The 25,127-nt window shown below is 38.3% G+C and overlaps 1 protein-coding gene and 1 long non-coding RNA gene across 7 annotated transcripts in view; both read left to right on the top strand.

The window, feature by feature from the left end:
* Positions 1-2,072: 2,072 nt before the first annotated feature.
* LOC127528855 (uncharacterized) lies at positions 2,073-7,959 on the top strand. Of its 5 annotated transcripts, XR_007935459.1 has the most exons (5): positions 2,073-2,275; positions 5,482-5,630; positions 6,682-6,851; positions 7,051-7,204; positions 7,298-7,959. It is a non-coding gene; the product is annotated as an uncharacterized LOC127528855 (long non-coding RNA). The 5 variants fall into 5 exon arrangements; XR_007935455.1 differs by lacking the exon at positions 7,051-7,204 and having other exon boundaries at positions 7,298-7,958; XR_007935458.1 differs by lacking the exon at positions 7,298-7,959 and having other exon boundaries at positions 7,051-7,291.
* A 1,745-nt stretch (positions 7,960-9,704) lies between these two features.
* The window catches only part of stoml2 (stomatin (EPB72)-like 2), a 143,431-nt gene continuing 128,008 nt past the window's right edge, over positions 9,705-25,127 (top strand). Inside the window, exon 1 of one of the 2 annotated variants that reach the window (XM_051930144.1) lies at positions 9,705-9,854. In XM_051930144.1, the coding sequence (XP_051786104.1) occupies positions 9,783-9,854 (72 nt within the window). In that variant the 5' untranslated portion in view covers positions 9,705-9,782. The remainder of the gene's footprint in view (positions 9,855-25,127) is intronic. The other variant, XM_051930145.1, reaches the window with a different exon arrangement.

Genomic DNA, 25,127 nt, shown 5'->3' with positions numbered 1-25,127 from the left:
TTGCTTCAGGTACCGTTTATAGTACAACAGGTAGCCTACGTAGTTCTTAAATTGGTATTGAAATGCACACACAAGTCTCCTAAATTATTTATTGAAATGCCTACATTTACAGTGTCCGTTTTAGGAAATTGTAGTTTTTACTTGTTCCAGTTATTAGGAATTATAATTTCTCAGTGTCACATATTATTTGTTACTACTCGTGAGTCCCGCATCATTGAGATTCTGTTTTTTATTCTGTATAAGCAAACTTTTTAAAAGGAGCGTTAATTGAACTGACTATAGCAGACTTGTCATCTTCTTAAAGTGACTTTATTGATTTGATATTGACAATTAATCATAACGTCAAAAACCAAGGAGGATATGAGTTTGCATGGACTGTGCTGTTTCTTTTTTTTCGTGACATCGCGTCAGTAGAGTGTGCGTGACGTTAACAATGCATTCTGTCCTAAATGACAGCGCACACGCTTTTTGATATTTCCTAAAGGCCAATGTGTCTCAGTTTGCTCATTAATATATTTTGACAGTGTATTTTAGTGAGAATGATTATAAACATATTACCCATGTTCATTTCCCATGTAGATATGTAACGTTTGGTGAGAATAAATAAAAAGTAACAACACATATAATAGTTATGTTGCATTGTTTATGATTAACAAAATTCATAGTTTATCTGAAATGTTCTACTTATACAGTCGATTTATTCCACTTCTGAAAGGTGTACACTGTCGGTATTCTCCATTGCATTCGCCCCGGAGTGTAACGTGTGCCAATGCAACTGAGGGGTGGCAGACGAGCTCACGTAATGGGTGACAAGGCACATCCTCACCCTGATGTCGAGGCTCTTGTCATGAATATTCCCATCTTGTGCTTTTTCTCATTCTTGTCAGTTCACTATTATTATTGGACACGTATGTTGAGGAAATGTGTGTCTTATTTTATGTCTATGAAAGGAAGGACGGTAAAGCCTTGAATGAAACTGAGCGTTGATGCTTCGGGTAACAAGACAGGTAAGGAGCAGGGAACGTTAAATGTGTCAGTGACTGCGGGGGATTGTGGGATTGGAAGATGGTTTAAGAATACAGAAAGGACAAAAGCTTACTCTATCTGCAATTCTATTCACATCAATGATTTACTCTGTTGTTTTGCAGTTTGGAAGATTACTTATTTGACCCCCCCCGCAGCCTTTAGCCTTCAGGTGCTATTTTGAAAGTTTGGCTCCAGATGTGCTTATCCAGCTGCTCCTTCTTGTCAGTACTTGAGTGATCTTTATGTTCACCTCTGGATGAATTTGCAAAGTTTCTTTTGTCTCATTAACTCAGTAATCCCGAAGCTTTCCTAAAATTGCAGAAGACACTGTGGATGGCGCTGATTCTGTTTTAAAGACAGTTGTAATTAGTTATGCAGCACACGCTTTTACTCACATTGCTTTTTGGAAATCAATATTACAATTCAGCTACAGATCTGGGAATCACTGAATAGTAAAAACGTTTAATGAGAGTGTCTTGTGCATATACTGGTGTAATGACCACGTCGGCTTTAGTGAAGCGTTTCTTAGCCTCTCTGATATGATCGACATGGGGTAGAGTAGATTCTGGATTGTTATAATACGTGCTACCTTACGCAAAATATGCTCATTAATTTGTTACAGATTCTAGGTGGACACGATTCCACACCAAGGAAAAAGGTGCCCCATGTAGGCTAAATCGTTCATAATGTCTCCAAAATATATTTGTTAACTTTCAGACAAGTACTACTTAACTGTTTTATACAAAATCCTTATTTCAACATACGCGAGCCCCAATTAGGATTTGAACTCGGGTTAGCGCACCTTATCGCTAATAGCAGAAACAACTGCTTTTACGCTTTGAGCCAAAGCACTTCAGCAGACTACTAGAGAGTGACCAAATCGACTGCTGACTGCGCGGATATAAATGACGTCATTACGCTAGCGTGCCTTAAAATACGTGACGGCCACATTTGAAGCAAGCCTCGAAGCGGCGCTTCGATCTCCAGTGCTTCGAAAGCTCAACAGTGTCGAAACCTGAGTATCAAGCGGCTCATCACTAGTTTGACTTGCACTTGCGAGTCACTTTTGTGTTGTCGTTTATCTCCGTCTGTAAGTGGACTTGTTACTGGAAAAGATGGAAACTTTTGAATTTTATAACGTCTTGGAAGATGTGTCGCCTGAAAATTTTAACTCCAGTCGAATGAAGAGGGAGCGAAATGAAATGCGACGTGTGTCTGTGAACTTTATAATGGACATGTACAGCTTTTTGTAAGTAAATCATTTTTAGTTGCAATACTTTGTAATCTTGTGGTTTAATCGTAAAAATCACAGCATTTTCCGTGTTTAGGTTAATGGATTAATGTATGTATGTCATTTATTTCGTAACACCCTATTAGCATTTGGTGGTGTGTTTCTTTTAACATTTGTCCACATTATTTTACCTTAAAGAGTGAATGGCGTGCTAATTATTAAGCAAAACAATGTAATCGAGGTGTCGAATTAGGAATAGAATTAGGAGAGCACGACTGACACTCGATTGGTGTAAAGTCGGGGTGGGCGGTATGACCAAAATTCTATATCACGGTATTTTTCTAAATTATCCCGGTTTCACGGTATTTGACGGTATTTTTTTCCCATGCATGAGTGGATGTTAAACACATTTTCCACTGCAATTACTGGCTAAGAATAACCTATTCCACTGTCAAGAGCATTGTACATTGTACAAAAAAAAAATATTTTAATGTGCACACAAGTATTAATACAGGTTTGCATTGCCACATAAAGTGATACTTTTCAAGGGGGTGGCACTAATGAAGAGAAGGAAATCACATTGCATGACAGATGCAGCCAAAATATAGAACCTTTTTATTTAACAAATTTTGCAAAAACTTAAATTATAATTTTGACAACGTATTTTCAACCATCCAAAGAGGTATTTAGACTTAGGAAAATATCCAGAAGTGCTTGTCAAAAGTTGTATTGCACTGAACATGTCTTGGAAAAGGAATAAATAAATATTTTTTGTAAAACAACTACACTTTCTGTTAATATTAACAATCTCTGTCCACTGACACGTTAAAGTGACTTTTTAAACAACTTTACCATCATTAAACTGCATAATATTTAAACTAATAAATAATAACAATAAAATAAATAATTGTATTATTACTGATAGTTGCACTGCTCCTTCAAGGCTTCAAAAGCCCAGGTGCATTACACAGTATTGACCAATTTAAAATAACGTAAAACAAGTGCAGTCTTGGTGATGACATCTTTACCAATTGAACTATCATTTAGGCAAACTGCATTAATATGGACCTTGCTTCAAGCTAAGCTATATACATAAATAATACAACTGCAACTTGCATTTATAATTGTATTTGTGGTATAGCCCTACGGAATCGTATTAGGGCCACGGTGAAGAAAAAAAAATACGGACACAGGGAAGAAAAAAAAAAACTATACGTCAAGATTAAAGTCGACATTTCCACTCTATTCTCATAGTTTACTTTATAATTAAAGTAGAATGTCGTAAACTAAACTTCATCCTAAAATCATTGTTTAATTTACTAGATTTTCTCAAAGCCCGTCATAAGTTAATGTAGCACATTAAATGCTTTGTGTTGTGTTCCCCGACCCAGTTGTTAATCACTACGCTTCTTAAACTGACTTCCTCCGCACTAAGCGATCACCATACAGAATCCATTCACTGTATGATATTCCTGCTCTCTGAACATTTAGAATTTATATCAACTTTTTATTTATATCAAGTATTTATCTTGGCATTCTAAATGTTCAGAGAGCATGAATATCATGTGAATGGATTCTGTGCGGCGATCGCTGCTGGTGCCGGTGCCTCCTCTTAGTGCAGAGGAAGTCAGTTTAAGAAGCTCGGGGAACACTTAACACAAAGCATTTAATGTGCTATATAACTTATGACGGGGTTTGAGAAAATCTAGTAAATTAAATATTCATTTTACGATGAAGTTTAGTTTACGATGTTCTACTTCAATGACAAAGTACGTGAATAAAGTCAACATGTCGTCACAATATTACACAGTACCCAGGTACATTACACTGTATTTAAAACAAGTACAACTTGGCTTGCAGTATTATCCAGTAGTATAGAAACAGTATTTACACATTTGACCTTTTAAAACTAAAGCATCTCCAGGTGACAGACGTGACTCATTTTTTTCGGCTCTCTGTCCATTTTCACTGCGTGGCATACCTATGCTACCGCCCACTATTTGGTGGTGTAGCAAAGAAAAAGAGCCCTAGTGCAACAAATCTGTGTTTAGCGGTGTAGCAGTGAAAAAGGTCCCCACTTGAACAGTTTCCCGCTGCGCCACGTTCCGAACGTCGTTTAGGCAATTTAAACCGGTGTTGCGGTATAAGAAAAATCTATATCATAAAAAAAATTAAAAACGGTTTTCGGTATGAACCGGTATACCGCCCAGCACTAGTGTAAAGTGTGCCCTCCAAAGCCATCGGTATTTTTTATTATTTTGATATCATCCATCCATCCATCCATTTTCCAACCTGCTGAATCTGAACACAGGGTCACGGGGGTCTGCTGGAGCCAATCCCAGCCAACACAGGACACAAGGCAGGAACCAATCCCGGGCAGGGTGCCAACCCACCGCAGATGTTGATATCAGATTACATCAATACAAGGGTATATCGACGAAGACTAAATTACATAGGAGAATAGCAACAACTAACTTCTTACAAGAAAGACAGATGTAGATAATAGCATTACCAATTGTTAATGAAGCAGCTCAGAATCTTACATGGTTTAATTATTTTATTTCTAGCATATTAATGTCCATACAGAAAGATGTAATAGAGGGTCTAACATTCTGAACTTTACACTTATAAGTTGGAAATTTATGAAGCAAGGAAACCACAGTTACTGCATTTTCTAACATTTAGTCTTCAAAATTGTATACAGAAGAAGAACAAGAATTAAAGAGTGAGATATTGGTTTGTCATTCAAGACAGTAACAGAAATAAATCTTTATGAAACATTTTGGAATAGGAGCAGAAGTAAGAAATGTGAGAGGTGATTTGTCTTCATTTGTACAAAAACTACATTTCGGGGATAAATTAATGTCATACTTATGAATTAATCTGTTAGTTGGGTGCTATTTATTCATAATTTTGAAATGGATTTATTTAACCTTGTTTGGTAGAAAAAACTTCTATGGCACAAAACAGGCAATTTTAAAATTTATGTCCAAAGCCATCAGAGTATTGTGGTGTGTGTGTGATGTGGCACAGTGACAGGCTGGGCACCTGCTGTTGCCACGTGTCATTAGCTTATTGTTTAAGCTGTTGGTTTAGGAGGAGTACACACACATACATTTAACTGAATATAATGGAGAAGGCTTGCTCCTTAGAAATAACATTTCTTTTTGCTGCAGTTAGAAAAACAATGCCCCTTTATATATTTTTTTTTCTTGACCCTACAGGATGCCCAGTGGTAACCAGCCTACCATGTGGCTCAACAGATGCCAGTGTACCTGAATACTGAGACACAATTAGATGTTCTTTTCTTCTGCTTTTAAGATTCCCAGTTCGGGATGATGTGCAGTTCATGTTAGATTTGTTATTTCTACAGGTAAGACTACTGCATAACTCCTGCAAAGCCTCCCCATATTTATTATTTGATCTGTAATATTTTGCTGCCTTGAATACTGACCTCTATGTCTGCTCACTCTGTCCAGTAACTAACACAGCCTTTTAATTTTAGACAGGAAAGCCTCGCAAATCCTCGCAAACACAGAGACTGAGGCACATCAGTACCAGCAGTCACAAAACGGGGATGTTGTTCCGTTTTGCAAAATAACATTTATTTTCTTAAGTTACTGTGCTTTGCTGTTGGATTTTGAAAGAACCAAGAATTAATTTTAGCCTAAAATAAAACTAAGGCAGGAGAGAAAAACGAAGATGTTTTCATGTAAGTAATGACACCTGAGCACAGCACATTAGAAGTTCAGATATACAGAGATTGTAACTCAATGTCTACTGTATGCATAATCCATCCATTTTCTAACCCGCTGAATCCGAACACAGGGTCACGGGGGTCTGCTGGAGCCAATCCCAGCCAACACAGGGCACAAGGCAGGAAACAATCCTGGGCAGGGTGCCAACCCACCGCAGGACACACACAAACACACCCACAGACGAAGCACACACTAGGGCCAATGTAGAATCGCCAATCCACCTAACCTGCATGTCTTTGGATTGTGGGAGGAAACCGGAGCGCCCGGAGGAAACCCACGCAGACACGGGGAGAGCATGCAAACTCCATGCAGGGAGGACCCGGGAAGCGAACCCGGGTTTCCTAACTGCGAGGCAGCAGCACTACCACTGCGCCACCGTGCCACCCTGTATGCATAATGTAGAAGAAAAAAAAAAGATGCCACATATAAGGACAATTAAGTTGGGGTTCCTTCAAAATCCAACAAAAAACAACAGTAATTAAAAATAATATTGTTAGTTAGACTTTACTCTAAGCAGAACTTTATCTATTGTGATGGTTTACTTTGGTAATAATTGATCTACAGGTGTACCAAGAAAGGAGGCAGAAGAAGAAGTAAGGGTACACTTTATTAATGTTTGAACTCTGTGAGTGAACATCGTGTATCTACTGTTTATGTTTTTAACAGTTACAGTGAAGTAGAAGAGTCCGGTCATGTTATGGGGCAGCAGTTGAAGAAGAAGGATGGAGAGATGTGTGCCTTGTTGAAGTATTGGCTGGTCCTCCTGCCCGCTCTTCTAGAATCCTCCATCTAAACCTTTGCTCTGATCTGCTGTGCCTTTGCCAAGTGATCACGAGGTATTGGCCTATTTTGTTTTTCTTTTCTTCTGAAAACTGTCTCGGTCTCATTACACTGGTTGCCTGTCTCACATAGAATTGATTTCAAGGTTCTATTGAATAATTAGAAGGCTTTGAGTATTTTAGACCCTGCCTGTACTTTGGAGTGTCCGCTTACAACATTTCTTTTCTCAAACGTTGCTTTGCTTTTTATTCCAAGATCAACCATAAAAACCAGCAGCTTTCTGTACTCGTGCAACAAAATCTGGAATGGTTTGCCAATAGAGAAGTGCCAGGCTACAAATGTCAAGCATTTCGAAAAACTTCAACAAGCCCACTTTTCTAATTTGGCTTTTTCTTAATTACTTGCATTGGTTGTAATAGATTAGAAATGGTACTGTGTACACTTTGTAAGCTCTGCACTGGGCACTAACTTCTGCTGTTTTTTCTCTGTTGTTTTTTTCCAGTTTATTGCAGTGGTGCCCCCCTGCATCTCCACCATCTGTTACATCAACTCCAACTTCCTGTGACAGAAGAAAAGTTCACAAGACGTCCTGAAATGGAATTGTGATTGGAGTGAGACGGCCACAATCATGTATGCTGGGATGTGCAGAGGGGGCTGTTTGGGCTTTGGCTTGGGACCCCCAGAGGTTTATTATCTCCAGTGTCCTTGAAGGCTGCAAGTTTGTCTTTGTCCCCAGCCATTTGACCAGGCAGTGCATTTATTACAAAGGACAAGGACCCCTCCATATGCTTCTTATTTACTTTTATAATATTTTCAGTTTTCTTTGTAACTGTATATCTTTGTGGAGCAATTTGAGCAACACTTGTAAGCAAAGGTGATATAAAAATATTATCAGTGAACAAATATTAGAGGACAGATCAGGAAAAATGTCAGTTTAAATAGAACACATTTTTTATGGAATATTGCTGGATAACAACTCTTTGACTCTGAGTAGCATCTTGTTCATAAAGGTAAAATAGCATTTTTCCTTTTTTGATAAATTTAATGATTCACTCTTATTGTGTTCAAAACCTTGACTAACATTTTTTTTTTTAAATACTAAGGTAAAAATCTGTAAATATATTTGTGTTCTCCTTCCCTAATAGTTAACACCTCCCCAAGTTGGCCATTTTCATTGTAGTTGTGTTCTAGTTAAATGCATTAACCATTTATACATCTTTATGATTACTGAAATTTCAACTCATAATATATATACAGTATATATACATATAAATATGGATTTGTGTATAATTTTTTTTTTGAGAAACATTGTTCACAGATCTTTCACTTTTATTTTTAAACATACCATTTATTTCTTCAATAAAATATGTATGAATAAATGTATTGTATTTCTTTTTTTTTTAAGTTATAAAAATGAACTGGCCTGCGGTGGGTTGGCACCCTGCCCAGGATTGTTTCCTGCCTTGTGCCCTGTGTTGGCTGGGATTGGCTCCAGCAGACCCCTGTGTTTGGATTCAGCGGGTTGGAAAATGGATGGATGGAAATGAACTGGCTCTGTATCAATATGGGTGAATAAAACCATTGACATGAGATGAGTCTGCACACAAACAGCGGTGTGTTATGTTGATTAAACTTGTAAGAAAGAATATCACTGCCCTCTGTCCACATGGTGTTCATCATAAACTGAACTATTTCATGCTGTTTAAATTCTGTTCAGTTACTGGAGAATATTTTATTTTACAGCTGTCAAATTCAGTTTTATTATATTAATAGGTAAGTTGGTTTCTCAGCGGGTTTTACAGAGACACCTTGAAATAACATTAAAAACATATCACTAAGAACAAATGTATTATAAGTATGAAGTATAGCAGCAAGCACTTACTGTAAAAAAATAGATCAAATGGATTGATTCAAGTGATAACAGCTCACTTCCTTAATTTAAGTCTGTGGATATAAAGTTAAACTTCTCTGTAAGACTAATAGTCATTGGAATAAATGAGGATTTGAACCAGTGACTTTATACTCCTGATTTCTTCAGCATATGACCTGATTGCACAACTGACAACGAATCAAAGAATTTTAACAAGTGGACAGTCACAGTTAACACTAAGGGGGACAGTCAGCACAATGCAATGCAACGCAACACTGTGTTAATTCTTTTCTTTTTTTGAAAAAGGACCATATATTTCTATAAAACTGGTTGGATACATTAGGTTTTGTAAACCTGATGCCTTAAGACAAATATCAATTATTATTAATACAATTGCCATCAAAAGATATTTTTAAACAAACACAATTTGTTCATAAGAGGGAAATTGCAACAATAGATCAAAACGGAAAATAACTTTATATGATTTATTACGTGAGTGGGAAAATAAAAACACTACATACTTTATATAACATACCTGTATATATATATAGTACCTGCCAAATAATACAAAGAGTACACAGCATGTGTTTCAGTTGTGCACACCTAAGCTTCCTCTTACGGCGATCGAACATTGGACATCAACGTTACGACGCAAACGCTGCTTCGTTTATTTTGAAGAATGAATATTTTCATTATGGTCAACTAATGTGGAACTAAAATGAATATACCGTAATGTCAAATTGTACTACATGCACAGTTCCGATCGGGCCGTGCCGTAAAGTGGATTTTTTTTGTTTTTTAACGTTTTTTTCATTTAGCGCATGCGGTGTGTGTCACTACCTGGTTCCCGTTGCCAGCCCGATCTGCGTGCGCGTGCGTATTGAAAGGCGACGTCATCACACACTTTACGGTGCGGCCCAATCTGTTTTACGCATGCGTGAACACTTTACGGCATGTTAGGCTTTCAATACGGCTGCGCGCGCAAATTGGGTAGGCACGCAGATCGGGTAGCGACACCGCGCATTTGGGAGCTAGTGATGACGTAATTTTACGGCGCCGTTTTGCTGTAGTTTTAAACGAAGGCTCGGTCATTTTGAGGTTGTGGTGAGCAGCAAGGATGCAGAGAACTTATTCAGCGAGTCGATTCCTTCTGAGGAGGGTGTGTAGGGGTGACACGATCTTTGGGAAAGTGAGTAGGTCGTTATATAAAAATGCGATAGCTCAATGCTGCGTCTATTGGCTTATTTAAGGAGAGCATGTGGAAGTGTGTTGTTGCTCTGTGGTTCGCATTGATTGAGCCTTTTAGTATAAGGGTTCAGTGGGAGTCTTTGGAGCTACCAGTTTCTCTCCTTTCCACTTTTTTGCACTTGAATTTCCTTTCGGATTTTTTGGGTGAAATGCAAGGTTGCTACTGATACATCTTTCCAAACTTAAACTATTGAAAGAATAATAACACGTTAAAACGTGTCGTATCGCTCCCAGTACACATCGAGCACAAAAACACACCATCTGGTAGACCAAGCTATTATCTTTTATTTGATGTCATTGACAGTATATGGGTTGGCGACGGTGGCACTGACCAAAAAACAGGAGACAGAGCTGGAGGTGGCAGAGTTAAAGATTTTAAGATTTGCATTGGGTGTGACGAGGATGTACATTAGAGGGTCAGTTCGGGTTGGACGGTTTGGAGACAAAGTCAGAGAGGTGTGATTGCGTTGGTTTGGACATATGCAGAGGAGAGATGTTGGGTGTAATAGGATAAGGATGCTAAGGATAGAGCTGCCAGACAAAAGGAAAAGTGGAAGGTCTAAGAGAAGGTTTATGGATGTGGTGAGAGAGGACATGCAGGTGATGTAACAGCAAGATGCAGAGGACCGGAAGATATGGAAAAATATGATCTACTGTTGCAACCCCAAATGGGTGCAGCGAAAGAAGAAGATTATTGACAGAGGTAAAAAGGTCAATGCTAGGTTACATTTTAGAGAATTCAAGTAGCATTGACATTCTCCGAACAAGAAGAATTCAAAAAAGCTAGATTTCAAGCCATAGATATGGACTCTGTTAACAGTACTCTCAGACTGGTTAAGAAACTGTTCAAAGAATCAGTTTATCATATAATATTCCATTCATTTTTAATAATCTAGCAGGTATAGATTACCTCCTAAGATGTGATTTTCATTTTACACTACTGCCTGTCAAGTTAGCACATTTTTATGAGCCAGTGTTGCTATAATTTAAAATACTGAACAGACCCAATTTCTGTCCTCGCAATACTTTCCTATGGAACTACCTTTACGTGTTGATTAGAAGTAAATCGCTGTTTAGTAAAAATTTGTTAGCAAAGGGGATATGGCCTGTGATGCACTTTTTAGATCACAGAGGAAACTTTATTTCTATTTGAAATTTAAGATCTCAGTTGAGTGTAAACAGTTTAACAATGTCAGTAAAGCAATTCTTCAGTCAATAGTCAGATATCCTATAATGAATCACAAAATTCTTTTAAGTTCATCTCCATGTCTTCCTAAGCTTTCATTGGAGGGGCATAACTTCACTGGCCAAATACCACAATTAAAATAATTTGAAAAATTCTATTGATTATTTCTTTATTCAATCAAATATAAATTAAATTCCTCATATTTGAAATTGGAAAATTAAGAACAAATTATATTACATTTCCAGTATCACCAGAAGAAAAGAAAATGCATTTCATAAATCTTACAGGGATATGTCCTTCTGGACACTGTTTAAGGCAGAAGTTTGGCCTGTATTATAATGTTTGTACCTTTTGTGATGAAGAAATTCAAACAACATATTGTCTGTTTTATTAATGTAAATTTGCTAAAAATCTTTGGAATGATGAAGAAATTATTGATTGATTCCAAAGATTTTTGGGGGCCGCACGGTGGCGCAGTGGGTAGTGCTGCACCCTCGCAGTTAGGGGACCCGGGTTCGCTTCCTGGGTCCTCCCTGCATGGAGTTTGCATGTTCTCCCCGTGTCTGCGTGGGTTTCCTCTGGGTGCTCTGGTGTCCTCCCACAGTCCAAAGACATGCAGGTTAGGTGTATTGGCGATTCTAAATTGTCTCTAGTGTATGCTTGGTGTGTGTGTGCGCGCGTCCTGGGGTTTGTTTCCTGCCTTGCGCCCTGTTTTGGCTGGGATTGGCTCCAGCAGACGCCCATGACCCTGTAGTTAGGATATTGTGGGTTGGATGGATGGATGATTGAAATTCAGTACAAAAAATATCGTTTTTGCTATTAAGAAAGTCAAACTCGATTTAGTCAGTAATACGATCATTATTTTAGGAACATTCTTTTTACATAAAGCTAGATTTTTGAAAATTGGGCCATCCTTTATTTCCATTCATAAGAATTCATTCAGTTTCTGTTTATCCCTGCAATTGATGAAGAAAAAAATGCCAATGGATTATTCAGTTTGATTAATGAACTCTATTAAAAGCTCCAGGCTTCTTCCTATCTCTCCCTCCCTCACACTCTCCCAATATTTTTATCTTATTTCCACATTTTCATATTTCATATGCCTAAAAATTCTAGGTATTTTATTGTTGTTGTATTGTTATTGAGTAAAATGGAAGAAAATTCTCTGAATTGGCCCACTAAGAGCATTCATGTGAAATTTTTGAAGGAAAACCTCTGTTTCTTATCTCTGTGAAAGAACATGAATGCAGCAAAAAAAGTCAATTTGAGTTAATATTATTTTTCTGCTGTACCCCAAAAATAGCTTTGATTCTGTTTATTGGTGGTTCGTCGTGTGGTGGTGGTGCTCCGAAGTGCTCTCTCGCTCTCTCTCTCTGTGTTTATTCCATTAAATACTAATTTAATTAAGTGCCTGGGACAGTTGCACACATGTTATGTCCCATCATTTACTGTGTGCATTGAAGTAAAATGTTTTCTGTATTTAGATAAAGCCGTGTTGTTAATTAGTTAGACATCAATGAGTTATCAATTATAAGCATAATTTAACAGGGTTATATTGGGCAAGCAGAGATGAATAATCCAAGTGTGTGGATCGTGCCAGTTTATTATGAATCTAAAGCATTTTTTAAAAGTTATGAAAATTTAAGAATAGCGTGGTTATGTGCATTGAGTGTACCTCTGCAGTGGAGTGCTTAAATGTTAGGGGGTAGTTTAATGGCACAGGGTAAAAACTGCACAAGTGTCTGATGGTTCAGGATCAAATGCTGCAATACTGCTTTCTAGGTAGCAGGTTGTTATTAGCTTATTTATTTATGTATTTACAGTATGTATATATTTATGTATTTATTTATAGCTTGAGATGATGGCGAGCGCTCTTTTTAGCCATCTTTTTGTCACGAGAATCCATTTTAACCACTTACTTTTGTGTAGATGATATAGCAAGCTATGATATAGCTTTTTTTGGTATTCTCTCCACTGTGCATCTGTAAATGCTATAAAGAAATTGGCTGTTGGTGGGCCTTTTAATGTGATAGATCATGTAACTGGGGAACCATGTAAGATTCTCAGTGATATGGACCTAAACAATATTAAACTGCTCACTCATTCTATCTGACAGAAGACTCATCATTATCAGAAGGAGCACGACCCCCTCAAAGTCTGTTTTTGCTGATGCTCGGGGACAAGTTTCTGTTGTCACATCATTCAGTAATGCTGTTATATTTATTTTTGTATAATTATTCCTCTTCTGTTAATTCTGTTGCTATATGGTTAAGTGATAGAGCGGCAAAGTTTAGGTGTATTATAAGCAGTGTATTCAACAAGATGGTATACTCAAAAGTTTCATACCAACTAATATTTTTTACTTTAACTTTATCTCCATTAGCTTAACAAATATGTTAACATATTGGGTACCCAGAATTATATAATATTGCATAATAATAATACATTTTATTTATATAGTGGCTTTCCCTAATGTATGTTTTCTTGTTTTCACATTTAATACAATGGCAGTATTGCAGTGTTGTACATTGCATTTTACCAAGGAAACAGGCTGAATATCATGGGCCATGAGATATGGCTCACCTTTCTGAGGGACCGATTTTCACTTTTGATTTCTTTTTCGTCTGGGTTGATTAATGACTAATATTTGCTGATTAGGTTTATATCGCTATATCATTGGAAGACTTTGTAAACATTTTAAATTATTTAGCAACACACAATTGATATCTTCATTTACTAATATTTTAAAATGTGCTCATTGTAGTATAATTACTTGAGCCCTGCACATAAAAGCATTTTTGTTAGTATTGGTTATGAAAGTGTCCTTGGGACCTTAGAGATCATTAAAAGATTTATGAAGTACAGCTATGAAAATTCCTTTGTCCCTCACAAGGAAAATGTGGGGTACTTGAAGTATACACAGGCTCCTAGCTTGAGAGAAACAGTTTTGCATTTCATGTATGTTTCTTGATAAGTAGAAAAATGTCTACCTCAAAACAATTCTTGTGGCATATGTCTGTTCGTTTAAAACGTTTAACATGTTCCAATAGTGCTGGTTCAGTTTTATAGAGCGGTCATTGAAAACGTCCCCACTTTCTCCACAACAGTCTGGTATGGCAACTTGAAGTATAAATTGCAGCATGTTATTCAGACAGGAGAAAAGATTGTAGGCCTAAAACTGGACTCCATTGAGAGAAAAAAAAAAAACTCCAGTTGTTTGCATCCCCAGATAAAATAAACCTCATTTCAGTTATAACAGAGAAAATCAAAGACAGGACCCATGTATGAATCATAATGTTTTATTCCAAACCAAGTCCAAAATAGAATAAAAGTGGCAAAAATGAAAGAGCACTGTGATTTTCCTGCTTTTTTAAGTTGGAACCATGTGGAATTTTTAAATAAGGGGTGAATTTTGAGTACAGTAGACCCCCTGCAAATTTGCGGTTCAGAGTTTGCGGCCTCAGTCATTCGCGGATTTTCCTTATAACCTATCTAATAATTGTTAGTGGAAACCGCAAATATCCTCTGCAATTTTTATGGCTTTTTTCGTGGCAATACTGTACTGTAGAGAGAACAGGAAGCAACTGTAGAGGAAAACGCGGCTTGGGATGGTGAAAGTAGCCAATAGACTTTGAAACTGCAACTCCTAGCAGTCCCTGCAGTGGCTCTGATTGGTCTTCTGCTGAGGGTGCTGGGGCTGTTGGGGTCAAAGGATGTCAGCGTGGCTTTTAAAAAGGGGGCCAGTGACCAAAAGCAGAAAAAAAGTTTTTGTAATTTGTGTTTCAAGTTTCTGTCTCTCTGCCTGCCTTCTGTTGGGTTACCTGTACTACTTTGTTTTGTCCTGGATCGTTTCGTGGTTGGCTTCTGGATTGTCTGTGAATCTCTGGACTATGTATTTTCATCATTACATTTCATCTGTTGCCGTTTCTCATGAACGTTTTTTCATGATTTACTGTGTGTGTTTTGGTTGTGCTTTGTTGTATTTAATGTGTAATCGCTGTAAAGGGAACAGGGGTGGTATCATTGTTTTCATTTATTTTCATTACATTCTTTATTTGCTGTTTGATTACCGGTTTGCTTTGTTTTTTGTCTCTGTTTGTGAGTGTGTGCGGGTCGGGCCAAGGCTAGGGTGCTTCCCTGGAATGTCCACCATAAAAGTAAATAAATCACTGTCTTCTCGACGGTGTAAATCTTAGTGGCACCGGACCGCTACAGCGTTATTAATTTCTCCTTGTTGCTAATTGACTGTGATGCGTCTCCATCTGAGTGTTCTTGTGTTTTCCGTTTTGTTCCTCTTAACCCTTAAACTGCCACAACCGGCTATAGTCGTTTCCCAGTGCCATTTGCGAGCATGCAGGAGCTGATCAGTCAGTGATGTACATTAGTTGAGCAGCCAGCTCCTGACCACTGACAGCCCCTTGTGAGCAGGGGGGCTGAACGCACCCCTAGAAGACACAGATGCTCCTCAAAAGACCCCTCTTAAAAAATGCTGACAGACTACTTTCAGATTGCTTTCTTACTTGCTGGGCTTACTTGTGGCTGCTCTGTTGCGTGATATGCTTCTCGTGCGATGCTACGCATACTTAAAAGCCTGAACAGCACCTGTCCTTTTTGGCTGATTGCTTTGTTTCTCTCTCCTCTCCCAGACATCCTCCGCTCCTGTTGGGGGTCCCACTCCCGTTGTGCTCCCCTATGATGTTTGTCTATTCTTTAATCGAGAACTAAACTGCATACTGAGCTCGTTTTACTTCTGAAAGAGACATGTTTGTTTGAAGTGTTTGAATAAAGTTCCTGTCTCTACAATCTCCTGTGTTTCTGTGCAATTCTGTGACCCAAGCGTGACACCCTGCAGCACTGCAGCCTCACGGTCTCTGGGATTTAGCCGCTGTACTAGACTAGCCTGCAAGTATCAGAGCTTACCTCTGTGTGCTTGAGTGCAGTCAGTTCAAGCTCAGTTGGCTTGGTGATTTACTGAATTTCATCCATTGCATCAGTTGCACCTTGTACATATTGTTCCAGTAGTTTTTAAAATATTTTTTACAGTTCATTAGCAGTGTGTAAAATGATCAGTGTTGCAGTAATTGTGATGTTCTTTGCATGAAATAAAAAATGTGTTCCATTAAAATTTCACTTTTTCTTTGTGAATTGTGACGTTTACTTAAAGTGCAGCAAAAAAGTACTTGGCGTCCAGGGATGCATTAACCCCCAAGTATGTGGCAGTTTAAGGGTCAAAGCCCCAAGATGCCGCTGAAAGGCCCTGCACCTTCTAAGGCTTCTGACAATGAAAACGTGCTTGCATGAATTACAGTACATATAGCGGTAACATCGGTATTTTACATTCTAGCACTGCGGGAGACATAGCAGTACAGTATACAGGTTTTAGGTAATGTATTAAGCTGAGTTTGAAGTTTAAAGTGTTTTGGGGGCATATTTAGGGTTTAAACTATAAAAATAGGCATTTTTTTTAACCACATCCAAAATTTGCGGTTTTTCACAATTCGCAGGTGCTCTAGGAACGTAACCCCCGTGAATTTTGGGGGTGTACTGTACTCAGTTGTCATAGTAGATATTAGTGCTGGGCGGTATACCGGTTCATACCAAAAACGTTTTTTTTATTTTTTTTATGATAAGGATTTTTCTTATACCGCAACACCGGTTTAAATTGCCTAAACGACGTTCGGAACGTGGCGCAGCGAGAAACTGTTCAAGTGGGGACCTTTTTCACTGCTACACCGCTAAACACAGATTTGTTGCACAGGAGCTCTTTTTCACTGCTACTCCACTAAATAGGTAGTGGTAGTGTAGGTATTGCGCGGTGAAAATGGACAGAGAACATTCTGAAACTGAACCTGACGATAAAGTTGAACATAATGACATTAAAGAACTTTTGCCGAAAAAAAGGAATCACGTCCGTTTCCTGGAGATACTTTGGTTTTAAAATGTCGGATGTGGACCATTATGTTCAAATGTGTAAATGCTGTTTCTATACTACTGGATAATACTGCAAGCCAAGTTGTACTTGTTTTATTTGTTTTCAATACAGTATAATTTACCTGGGTACTGTATAATAGTGTGATGACATGTTGACTTTATTCTCGACATTTCCACTTTAATCTCGACGCTTATGAACAGAATAAAGTTGACATGTTGACTTTATTCTCGAAATTTGTCATTAAAGTAGAACATCGTAAACTAAACTTCATCATAAAATGAAAATTTAATTTACTAGATTTTCTCAAACCCCGTCATAAGTTATATAGCACATTAAATGCTTTGTGTTTCCCGAGCTTCTTAAACTGACTTCATCTTGCACTAAGAGTAGGCGCTGGCAGCGATCGCCACACAGAATACATTCACTTCATGATATTCCTGCTCTCTGAACATTTAGAATGCTAAGATAAATACTTGATATAATTTTCATGGTGAAATGTATTAAAGCATGTATTAATCATGTGGGGGCATGGCGGCGTGGAGGTTGCACCGCTGCCTCACAGCAAGGGTGTCTCGGATGTACCCTGCCTTGCATTTGCATGTTTTTCTGGTTGGTTTACTCGGTGTGCTTCAGTTTCCTTTCAAAGTCATGTAGGATGTGGGGTTTTGTTATGCTATATTGACCCTGCTAATGTATGTTTTGCGCGTATTCACCCTGCGATGTACTGGCGACTCGTTCAGGGATGGGCGCAACCCTGAATGGATGGCATAATTAAACATGTATAACGAAGATATTTTTAAAGTTCTGAACACTCCGTGGGCTAAGTTTATAACTAGTTTTAATTTCACAAAGACATTTATCGTGTGGTGATTGGTTATGTGGTGAAAGAAAAAGGAAGGATAGGAACTGGGGTTTTGGTATGTCAGATAGAGACAGCACGCGTGCAATAAAGAAAGCCCACTCAGAAGAACATGCATTGAATTCTGTGTTCGTGTCTCCGACCACCAGATCACAAACCCAACATTTACACAATATTTCAGTTAAACCTGTGCGATAGCCATTCATACATCCAGTTTTTTGGAACCTCGTCACACCTGCCATAAAGTTCTCTACACTGAACATACACCTAGGGACCCGTTACTGCGAGGGAGCAGCACTACCGCCTCACTACCGTGCATGTTTAATACCTGCTTTAATGCATTTCATCATGAAAATGATATCAAGTATTTATCTTAGCATTCTAAATTTTCAGAAAGCAAGAATATAATGAAGTGAATGGATTCTGTGCGGAGGAAGTCAGTTTAAGTGATTTACAACTGGGTCGGGGAACACTTAACATAAAGCATTTAATGTGCTGCATTAACTTATGACGGGGTTTGACAAAATCTAGTAAATTAAACATTGATTTTAGGAAGAAGTTTAGTTTACGACATTCTACTTTAATTATAAAGTAAACTATAAGAATAAAGTGGAAATGTCGACTTTAATCTCGACATAAACGGTGAGAATAAAGTGGAAATGTGGACTTTATTCTCGACATATAGTTTGTTTTTTTCTTCCCTGTGTCCGAATTATTTTTTCTTCACCATGGCCCTAATATGATTTTCCGTAGGGCTATACCACAAATAGCATTATAAATGCAAGTTGCAGTCTGTATTAATGCAGTTTGCCTAAATGATGGTTTAGTTGGTAAAGATGTCATCACCAAGTTGCACTTGTTTTATTTTATTTTAATTTGGTGAATACTGTGTAATGCACCTGGGCTTGAAGCCTTGAAGTAATAGTGCAACTATCCATATTACTATAACCACCCCACAGACCCTACAAGCAAGGGACGGGACACACAAAGAGGGGGAGAGAGGCGGATGAGGGGCCGCGAGAGACGCAGGCGCAAAAAGAGTCCGACAAGAGCACAGAAAACAGGAGTGAGCACATACAGAAAGGAGTCACAAAAATGAGGCTCAACAAGCACTAAAATAAGGAAAAGGCACATAAAAGAGTACTCAAACGAGGGGAAAGCACGAAACACATTGCACACGAAACTAAACACACCAAAAAAAAAAAGGACAGACGAGCGCACAATAGCAAGGCACGACCATAACCCCCCACCCTACAGGCACGGGACGGGACACACACCAAGAGGGGGATTCAACAAGCCCATGGAAGACCAAAAAAAAAGAACACAAAACCACCCCACAGACCCTACAAGCAAGGGACGGGACACACACAAAGAGGGGGATTCAAACAAGACACAGGAACACAAAAAGAAACAAAACGCTCGCGCAACAATGATCCCCCCCACACATCCATAAGAAAAAATGTCTCGACTCCAAAAACGCAAAGCTCGACTAAAGCTTCTAACTAACGATGTACCTAAAAGTAAAAACTTTATGAACTGCATTAGATCCTACAATAGTTCATTTGCTTTTGCATATACCGGAGTAAATATCAGGCCACCAAAAGGCAATGGACCATACTGCTTTCGCATATGTGCACAAATACTGCATCGCATTGGAACAGTGCACCCTGAAACAAATCAACAACGCAAATATGCACAAATCTACATCCTAGATCCACATTACGCAATCTATCAATCAAAGTGCTGCATCGCAACAGGCACGGATTCAAAACGAAACACCTCCCGTCTCAGACATACGTTAATGGCAGCGAAGGCTACAACGGGCTTCTCACACAGCACAGGCAAATCGATTACAGCTCCAAAACAACACGTCCCAAATACTACACATGCAACAACGCGCCTCTCAAACGGCACAAGGAAAACATACACCAGGAAAATTCATTCGGATTAATGAATGTCATTTGCAATCATTGTCATTCAGTTCACTTCCCTGAAGAAACAACTGGCAATACAAGTTATACATTTACACGTTGTTGTCAAAAGGGTCAAATTAGACTGCCTTCTTTACATTCATATACTGAATATCTACAGAAGCTTATAACTGACGATGTACCTGAAAGTTAAATCTTTATCAACTGCATTAGATCCTACAAATCGGTATCCACTATGAACATTAAAGGTGGCACTGCACGTGACATCCGTCTTGAAAAAATGTTGTTTATTGATGAATGTTCAATGACATGAAGTCACTTACTCAACACCATTCATAAACTTCTACAAACGTTTATGAATAATAATATTCGATTTGGAGGAAAGGTACTTTTATGAGGAGGAGATTTTAGACAGTGATTAGCTATTCTTCCAGATGCCATGCACTCAGCTATTGTTCAGTGCACCTTAAAATACGCAGACAATTGGCATTGCTTTCAAAAGATACAGTTAGTAAAAAAGATACGATGTCCAGAACCAGATCATAACAATTGCTTATTACAACTGAGAGATGGTACACTCACCAATACAGATGGACTTCAGCCACATATTATTACAATTCCTCAAGCCTTTATCTGCGACGACTTAGTTACAGAGACATTTGGAACAGCAATCTCATTAGACCAAATGCCCCTTTTAACACAACGCACTATATTATGTCCAAAAAATATTAATATGGAAAACATAAATACCCAAGTCATTCCATTACTTCCTGGAGAGACACAACTCTTTCTAAGCTCTGACAAACTTGACTCTGATCACAACAATAACCATCTTAAATGACCTTACAAGTTCTGAGCTGGAATTACCTTTTACACTTAAACGGCGTGTACAAAGAAATTTTCCAATAAACCTTTACACTGTGCCACACACTTTATTGTTTGATTTCTATTTGCATCATCTACACCGTCACACTATTCTATATCTCATTCATACATCACGCTCTTTGTCATTCCCAACACCAGGGGTTGGCGAGCGAAGCCCACCCCAAAGACCCTACAAGCGACGGACGGGACACACACAAAGAGGGGGATTCAAACAAGACACAGGAACACAAAAAGAAAGAGGACGCTCGCGCAACAACAATCCTCACCACCCCCCCCCCCCCCCCCCCCCCCCACACACATCCATAAGAAGTGACACCCAAAGCCACATATTCTAAAGTGAACGTCAACACCTTCACACTAGACAGCATAGGTGTCAGCATAGGTGGATCTCCTTACAATAAAGCACTATTAACCGTTCAACTGCAGAAAAGGAAACATATTAACAGTGACTGCGATCCTCCGGAGTGGCAGCAAATCTGTTAATAAATGGTCGTACATGTCACTCAATATTCAAAATACCGGTCCCAATCACAGAGACATCAGTATCCACTATGAACATTCACAGTAGCAATGCCCGAGACATCCGTCTTGCAAAACTGATAATTATTGATGAATGTACAATGGCATCCAGTCACTTACTCAACACCATTGATAAACTTCTACAAACGTTGATGAATAATAATATTCCCTTTGGAGGAAAAGTTCTTTTATTAGGAGGAGATTTTAGACAATGCTTAGCTATTGTTCCACATGCCATGCGCTCAGCTATTGTTCAGTCCACCTTAAAATACGCAGACAATTGGCATTGCTTTAAAACAATACAGTTGGTACAAAACATGCGATGTCCAGATCCAGAATATAACAGTTGGCTAATACAACTGGGAAATGGTACACTCACAAATACAGATGGACTTCACCCACATATTATTTCCATTCCACAATCCTTTATCTCAGACGACTTAGTAAAACAGATATTTGGAACAGCAATCACATTAGACCAAATACCCCTGTTAACACAACGCACTATATTATGTCCAAAAAATATTAATGTTAATCACATTAATAACCAAGTCATTTCATTACTTCCTGGAGAGACACAGATCTTTCTAAGCTCAGACAAAGTTGACTCTGATGACGACAATGAACATATAAATTTCCCCTTAGAATATTTGAACACTATTAACCCTGCCGGATTACCACAACACGACCTTGCCCTTAAAAACGGAACAATAATCATGCTATTAAGAAACCTTAACACAAAACAGGGTTTATGCAATGGCACACGGTTAGTCGTCAACACCATGACACGCAATGTTATTCAAGCGACAGTTCTTACAGGATCACATGCTAACAATACTGTTCTCATTCCTAGAATTGACCTTACAAGTTCTGAGCTAGAATTACCTTTTACATTGAAACGCCGACAGTTCCCCATTAAACCTGCATTTGCCATGACCATCAACAAATCACAAGGACAAACCATGGACAAGGTTGGCATCTACCTCTCTGAACCCGTTTTTGGACATGGACAACTTTATGTTGCCTTCTCACGTGTTCGCCGTTCATCTGACGTTAAAGTTAAAATTATAAATAATCCATGCCAAGGAAGACTCATTCAAGGACAAGACACCATCTTTACTGCTAATGTTGTATACAAAGAAATATTCCAATAAAACATTAATATATGACAAACACTCTATTTGTTATTTCTATGGGCATCATCCAAAGCTGCACACTATTCTATATCTAATTCATACATCTGACTCTTTCTCATGTCCCAACGCCAGGGGTTGGCGAGCGAAGCGAGCAGGGGGCAGAGCCCCCTAGTCAGTAATAATACTATTATTTATTTTATTGTTATTATTTGTTTAAATATTATGCAGTTTAATGATGGTGAAGTTGTTTAAAAAGTCACTTTAACGTGTCAGTGGACAGAGATTGTTAACATTAACAGAAAGTGTAGTTGGTTTACAAAAAATATTTACTATTTATTCCTTTTCTAAGACATGTTCAGTGCAATACAACTTTTGACAAGCACTTCTGGATATTTTACTAAGTCTAAATGCCTCTTTGGATGGTTGAAAATATGTTGTCAAAATTATAGTTTAAGTTTTTGCAAAATTTGTTCAATAAAAAGGTTCTATATTTTGACTGCATCTGTCATGCAACGTGATTCCTTCTCTTCATTAGTGCCACCCCCTTGAAAACTATCACTTTATGGGGCCATGCAAACCTGTATTAATACTTGTGTGCACATTAAAATGTTTTTTTTGTACAATGTACAGTGCTCTTGACAGTAGAATAGGTTATTCTTAGCCAGTAATTGCAGTGGAAAATGTGGTTAACATCCACTCATGCATGGGGAAAAAAATACCGTTGAATACCGTGAAACCGGGATAATTTAGAAAAATACCGTGATATAGAATTTTGGTCATACCGCCCACCCCTAGTAGATATCATATTTTAATAGAATGTTACAGACGTTTAATATCGGCATTTTTTGCTTCAGTTTATATAGTAGATGACAAGCAGCTTTTTCTTTTTTTTCTTATGAAAATAAAAACAGAATGTGAACAATTTTCTTTTTTTCTTTTTGAAATTAATCTTGCTAATGTTAGCCTGGCTGCAGAAGTTCTGATACAAAATACTCAGTCCACGTTTAAATTCATATTTGGGTTCCTCAGGGTTACAGGGAAAACATGCCTAATATGTAATATGCAGTTTGTAAGAACTGTCGTACAGTCCTGCAGCTTTCCAACTAGGGAAGAAACTTTCATATTCAAATGTTGTGTATATCGGAATCGGTTTTACATTTTGAATACTGAAAATTGAATTTTTTTTTTTTAATGTCTCCAGTAGGGCTGCACGATTAATCTTTTTTTCTCATGATAACGATATTTATGACCCACGATCAGTTAATAAATATCGTCGCGATTTTACAGTATAAAGACCAAACTGTTTTTTATGGGCTGAGTTTACGGATTGGACTGCGTCACTATGACGTTACTGCGTCTAGATTGCAAGCACATTCTGAAGCAGTAGAAGTCAATAGCAGCAATAACAGTCAGTCAGAATAAACATATGATGGCGGAGCAACGTGCAGAAGTGCGATCGTTAGTTCCTAAAAAGGGGTCATACTTAGTTGTCTGGAACTATTTCGATTTCGGGGAATGTGATGTTGATCAGGTACGAGTCTTGTGCAAACTTTGCTCCTGTTCCGTCCAAACGTCCCAAGGTAACACAACAAACCTCATCAACCACCTTAAAAGCCATCACAAAGTACACTATCAAGAATTTCAACGACTGAAGGCACAAACAGCAACAACAATAAATTACCAGCCATCCACAACACAGACAACAATATCAGGGACATTGTTCAACGCAATACCATATCTGCCTATCTCGCAAAGACACCGGGAAATAACAGAGGCGATCACGTACCATATAGCCAAGGATATGTGTCCAATAACCACCGTGAGCAGTGAGGGGTTTAACAAAATGATCACAACACTTGATAAAAGATATAGCATTCCCTCACGCAACCATTTTTCCAATGTTGCGCTGCCCTCGCTGTATGCGAAATGCCGAAAAGAAATAGAAAGAGAAATTCTCAGGCTCAGCCTTGAATATTTTGCTGCCACGACCGACTTATGGTCAAGCAGAACTGCGGAACCGTATTTGAGCTTGACAGTTCATTTTATTGACAGTGAGTTTGAGATGAAAAGCAAGCTTTTGCAAACTTTGTTTTTCCCACAAGAGCATACAGCGGAGTTTACTGCAGTGGGCCTCAAAGAAGCGATGTCCGCTTGGGGCTTGGTGGAAGAAAGACTTGTGTGCATCACAACGGACAACACAGCTAATATGATTAGGGCAGCATCTGTGAATAACTGGCCGAGGCTACACTGCTTTGGTCACAGACTTCATTTACCAAAGGAATAATCGTCATTATTAATCGTGATAAAAATTTTGAGCAAAATAATCGTGATAATCATTTTTTCTGTTATCGTGCAGCCCTACTCTCCAGTCAGCATCACATTACTTCTGACACAGTATATAACATTGCATGATAGCTCAAGTTTTCTTTTCATTGTTGCACATTATAAATTTACATTATGTTGCCTTTTCTAAAGAAAATGGTGTTTATCCAGAGAGGGAAAAAAAGCACCCAGTATTTTGATTTTCAAATGTTGAGGTAGAGCTCGGTTACAGCTTAGCACTATTAGCTGGTGTGAATTTCCATTCCAACCAAGGAATGAAATTGTTTTTCATTTTAGGCTCACAACGTGATGCTATCAAAACACATAGCAACAATGTGCATGTGTTGTTCTTTGGGTCTCTTTTTACCTGTTGTATGCAAGTAATCTTGAAAGTTTGTGTAGAAGAAAGCCCTACTATTGTATAATGACTAGTCTGTCATAACA

The sequence above is a fragment of the Erpetoichthys calabaricus genome, chromosome 7 (genome assembly GCF_900747795.2).
Source record: "Erpetoichthys calabaricus chromosome 7, fErpCal1.3, whole genome shotgun sequence".
NCBI classification, from domain to species: domain Eukaryota; kingdom Metazoa; phylum Chordata; class Cladistia; order Polypteriformes; family Polypteridae; genus Erpetoichthys; species Erpetoichthys calabaricus.
This window is presented reverse-complemented; position numbering and strand designations above follow the sequence as displayed.